This window comes from Otolemur garnettii, unplaced genomic scaffold, assembly GCF_000181295.1.
Source record: "Otolemur garnettii isolate 467f Iridium unplaced genomic scaffold, OtoGar3 scaffold00041, whole genome shotgun sequence".
Lineage (NCBI taxonomy): Eukaryota > Metazoa > Chordata > Mammalia > Primates > Galagidae > Otolemur > Otolemur garnettii.
The window spans coordinates 10,948,720-10,952,891 of NW_003852436.1; the positions used below are offsets into that span (position 1 = coordinate 10,948,720).

At 38.0% G+C, this 4,172-nt stretch overlaps 1 protein-coding gene across 1 annotated transcript in view; it reads right to left on the reverse strand.

Annotated features, from left to right (window-relative positions):
• SH3D19 (SH3 domain containing 19) overlaps nucleotides 1–4,172 on the reverse strand; it is a 198,099-nt gene that overhangs the window by 17,491 nt on the left and 176,436 nt on the right. Inside the window, exon 17 of the mRNA XM_023513450.1 lies at nucleotides 2,384–2,442. Within this exon, the coding sequence (XP_023369218.1) occupies nucleotides 2,384–2,442 (59 nt within the window). The remainder of the gene's footprint in view (nucleotides 1–2,383; nucleotides 2,443–4,172) is intronic.

Sequence of the window (4,172 nt, forward strand, 5' to 3'; positions counted from 1 at the left end):
AAAAAAAAAAAAAATAGGAGAGGAGCTGAACCTGAACTAATTGAACTGCTGTACCATCAGAAGTCTCCTTATTTGTGATAACCTTTGATATTTTCTAAAGCCCTCTGGGAGCATCTCCTCATTACAGTCTTCAGCATGTACTGAAGTCTATTAATTTGCTCATTTAACTAGAACATAAAGTTGCATTGTGGCAATGTTTGAAATCACAAAGGAATCACAATGACACATAAAAGGGCACATGTTAGTACATTCATGGAAAGTTTCTCATGAAGAAAGGAAGATTCCTTCAACTTAATTTTTTTCAGTTTCCTCTAGTTCCTCTTAAAAACAGAACAATACAAAATGCCCATTAGTTTTTGTAGGATACGTATTTCTATTTCTTTCTTTCTTCCTTTTTTTTTTTTCTGAGACAGTCTCACTCTGTCACCCAGGCTAGGGTGCTATGGCATTGGCCTAGCTCATAGCAAACTCAGACTTCTGGGTTAAAGAAATCCTCTTGCCTCAGCCTCCCAAGTAGCTGGGACCATAACCACCCATCACAATGCCTGGCTAATTTTTTCCATTTTTTAGCCAAGATCCAGTACATTCAGGGTGGTATAGCTGTGGACATAATTTTTCCATTTTTAGTAGAGATGGGTTCTTGCTCCTGCTCAGGTTGGTCTCCAACTTCTGAGCTCAAGAGATCCGCCCACCTTGGCCTCCCAAGAGTGTTAGGATTATAGATATGAGCCACTGTGTCCATTCACGATTTGTATTTCTATAAAATATTTCCCATGACAAAATTATTCGAACTGTTTGAAAACTTGTTGGTAGATAAACACTAAAAGGTCAAGATAAAATGCACTGGACAATGACATCATCTCTGCTGGCATTAAGGTTAGGCTGTGGGAAGCTTCAGGACAGATTCTGCTCTGTTGCTACTATCTATATTTCTTATACTGAGAGTGGCTTATGTCTGCTTCTATGGAAGTCACTACAAAAGTTTTGAGACAGTATAGTCTATTATTTCACTTCCAAGAAATACAGTCAACAGCAGCGTCCTTTCTGGTTCACCCATGCGAGTTTCCACTTGCTGGGCTTATTGCATTGCATTTGTTTCTGTCCTCATGGCACTCAGATGGCACCAGCTATGGAGCTGGGAAGGCAGCACTTTCTCGTAATGATTTACTAAGATTTCAAAAGTGGGCTAAATGGGTGAGCATTTGCAAGGGGCTTTTAGGGATCTTACTCCTTCCTGCACAATTTTTCAGTGGTTTCAACAGTTTTAAAAGAGGCCAAACTTCACTGAAAGACGAGGAGAGGAGTGACTACAGTAACTGAGGAAAACCTCACCACTGTGGAAAATACTGCTCATGTAAACATTTAAGGGACATTTAAGGGCACTGAAGTGGCAAGGCACACTGAAACACTGGCAGTATCCAAAATCCTGCATGATTATCTTCAAGCCAGGGATGTGTCATCCTATGGGTGCCTCACCCTTTGAGAGGAGCAAAACACATCCGGGTTGAATGGTGTGAAGAAATGCTGGTCAGGTTCCTGGAGGCAAGTCTAGATATGTTTTTGACATCGACACTGGTGACAAAATCTGAATTTACCAGTTTGAGGCAGAGAATAAACATCAGTCAGCAGTGTGGATTTTTCTTGATGAAAACCCACCAAAGTGAAGTGCCCCAATGTGTTGGAAAGAAAATGGCGGCAACTTTCTCCTCCAAAAGCCACCATGTTGCAACTGTTCCTCTGGAGGAACAAAGGACTGTCACTGCTCAGTGGTACACAACAATATGCCTACCCAAAGTTTTCAGGAAGCTTCAAGAACAGCAGCCAAGGACTAGACTTCAGGGGACCATCTTGCACCATGACAATTCATCCGCCCACACAGCCAACATCACCATTCAGTTCTGGGAGTCCACAGAAGTTAAACTTATAATTCATCCACTCTACAGTCTTGACCTGGCCCCAAGTGATTATTTCCTATTCCCTATAATAAAAAATTGCATGTGCAGGAAAATGTTCTTCAGACCTAAAAAAGTTGCTTAAGCCTACGAAATTAAGTTTTCAGCTCTTGAAGAAAATACATTTTCAAAAATAGTTTATAAGAATGCAAAAATGCGCAGAATGTTTTGAGAAAATATAGTAATCAAAATGATTTTACGTTTCTTAATTTCTGTGTAGCTCAAAACTTATGGAGTGTCCCTTGTATCCATTTCATCAGAATTTTAATACACTATTGCTTTTTAAACAAGTTTTCTTCATAAACTAAATTAAAAAGACACACTTAGAATCTGAATAGTCACACTTTTTTGTAAGTGTTCCTTGGTAATTCTTCATGATATAAACGGTTGCCTCCTTTGTATTTTGTGCAAAAGAAAACAAATAAACTTACTTAACACAATGAGATGGAACTGTTTCTCTTTTCCCATTTCCTCCTTCTGGAATATCAACCTGGTAAAGACAAAATCAAGTAACATATTTTTTTCAGATTTTTACTTTTTATTTGTTTTTGAGACACAGTCTCACTTTGTCATCCTGAGTAGAGTGCCATGGCGCCACAGCTCACAGCAACTTCAAACTCTTTGACTCAAGGGATCCTCTTGCCTCTGCCCTTCTGAGTAGGTGGGACTACAGGCACCCACCACAACACCTGGCTAGTCTTAGAGATGAGGTCTTGCTCTTGCTCAGGCTGGTCTTGAACTCCTGAGCTCAAGCAGTCCGCCTTCTTTGGCCTCCCAGAATGCTAGGATTACAGATGTAATGCACCTTGCCTGGCCATTTTTCAGACTTTTAATAAGATAAATTTAAGGTTAAGTGATTAGGAAATACATGATTAAAATCAACCATCCAGTTTAGCAACATGTTAAACTTGAGCAGTGTACCATTAATGCTAAATGGAAAGAAATCCTGAATTTGGGTTTTGAAAAAAATGTGTAACTTGTGATGTAGCTTTCCTTGAGTAGCCATTTAATACTTCTCTTATTTGCTGGAATGAGCACATTAATATCATTCTACTTCTGACTTAGTTTCTCTATCTCATGTTCTCCAAGTTAAAAATTACAGCTGAAGAACTTAAGAAACAAACCAGGCATCAAGTGTTCATGTGGTCACACAACAGCCCTTCTACAGCTATTACTCCATGTAGTGGTAGGACTCTTCAATACTTCCCTGACCCCCAAATAAAAATGTCAGCCAAACTCACAGATTATTTCCATATCTATAACTCTGTAATATTCTTTTCCCTTCAATGTGAATAAGGAAGAAAGGAAGGAACTGGTACTTAGGGAGCATCTACTAAGTGGCCAGCTCTTTATACAATATCTCATGTGCAAGGCCCAGGAAAGGGTTGTAATAAAATATTTGGCCATAATCTGAAACTACTGAAGGCTCTGAGATTTATATTAAATAAATCAGGGCCCGTCTTGATGAATTCTAAAGATTTTTTAAACTCATGGGCTTAGAAATAATGATTTTACCAATAATGTGGCAAATTCAGTGATTGATTTCAGTGTGGTAATTGTACTTTTTAAAGTACTGCTTTATTAGACCGAAGAAAAATGAGGAAGAGTGCTAATAACAAAAACATTATTCTTAATATTAATTTAGTAATATTAAGAACATGGGTGAATTTCTTCAAAGAATCAGGGCATATACATGTATACACTGGACAATTTTTTTTTCTTTTGACAATTTTTAAGACCTACATTTCTATCCAGGAGACTCAAACTCACTTCTATTCGAAAAATACAGATTTGCTACTAGACTTGTTTTCTAAATTTCTGATGTAATGGAAAATTATTTGCTTTTTTTCCCTCCAAATAAGCTGTTAATGCTGAACTTTTCAGGCTAACTTCATTGGTATTTCAGAGTATCAATAAGCTGTATCAGCAACTGAATCATACTGCTCTGATGCATGACTATAGGGGCAGGCTGATTTCACCCCAATGTTTTATGGCCACCTGGGCTTGGCCCACAAAGGTCCAACGTACGGGTATGTTTTAGTAAGGTAGGCCACAAGGGTGTACAAAATTCTGATGCTTTAATATAATTTCCCCCATCAAATTAGAAATTATGTGAGAAATCATTAATGAATGAACCACCATTTACAACAAAGTGTTTTAGTATTCCCAAATTGAATTTTTTAAAAGATGGAGATAAATGTGAATGGAAAAGATAAAAGA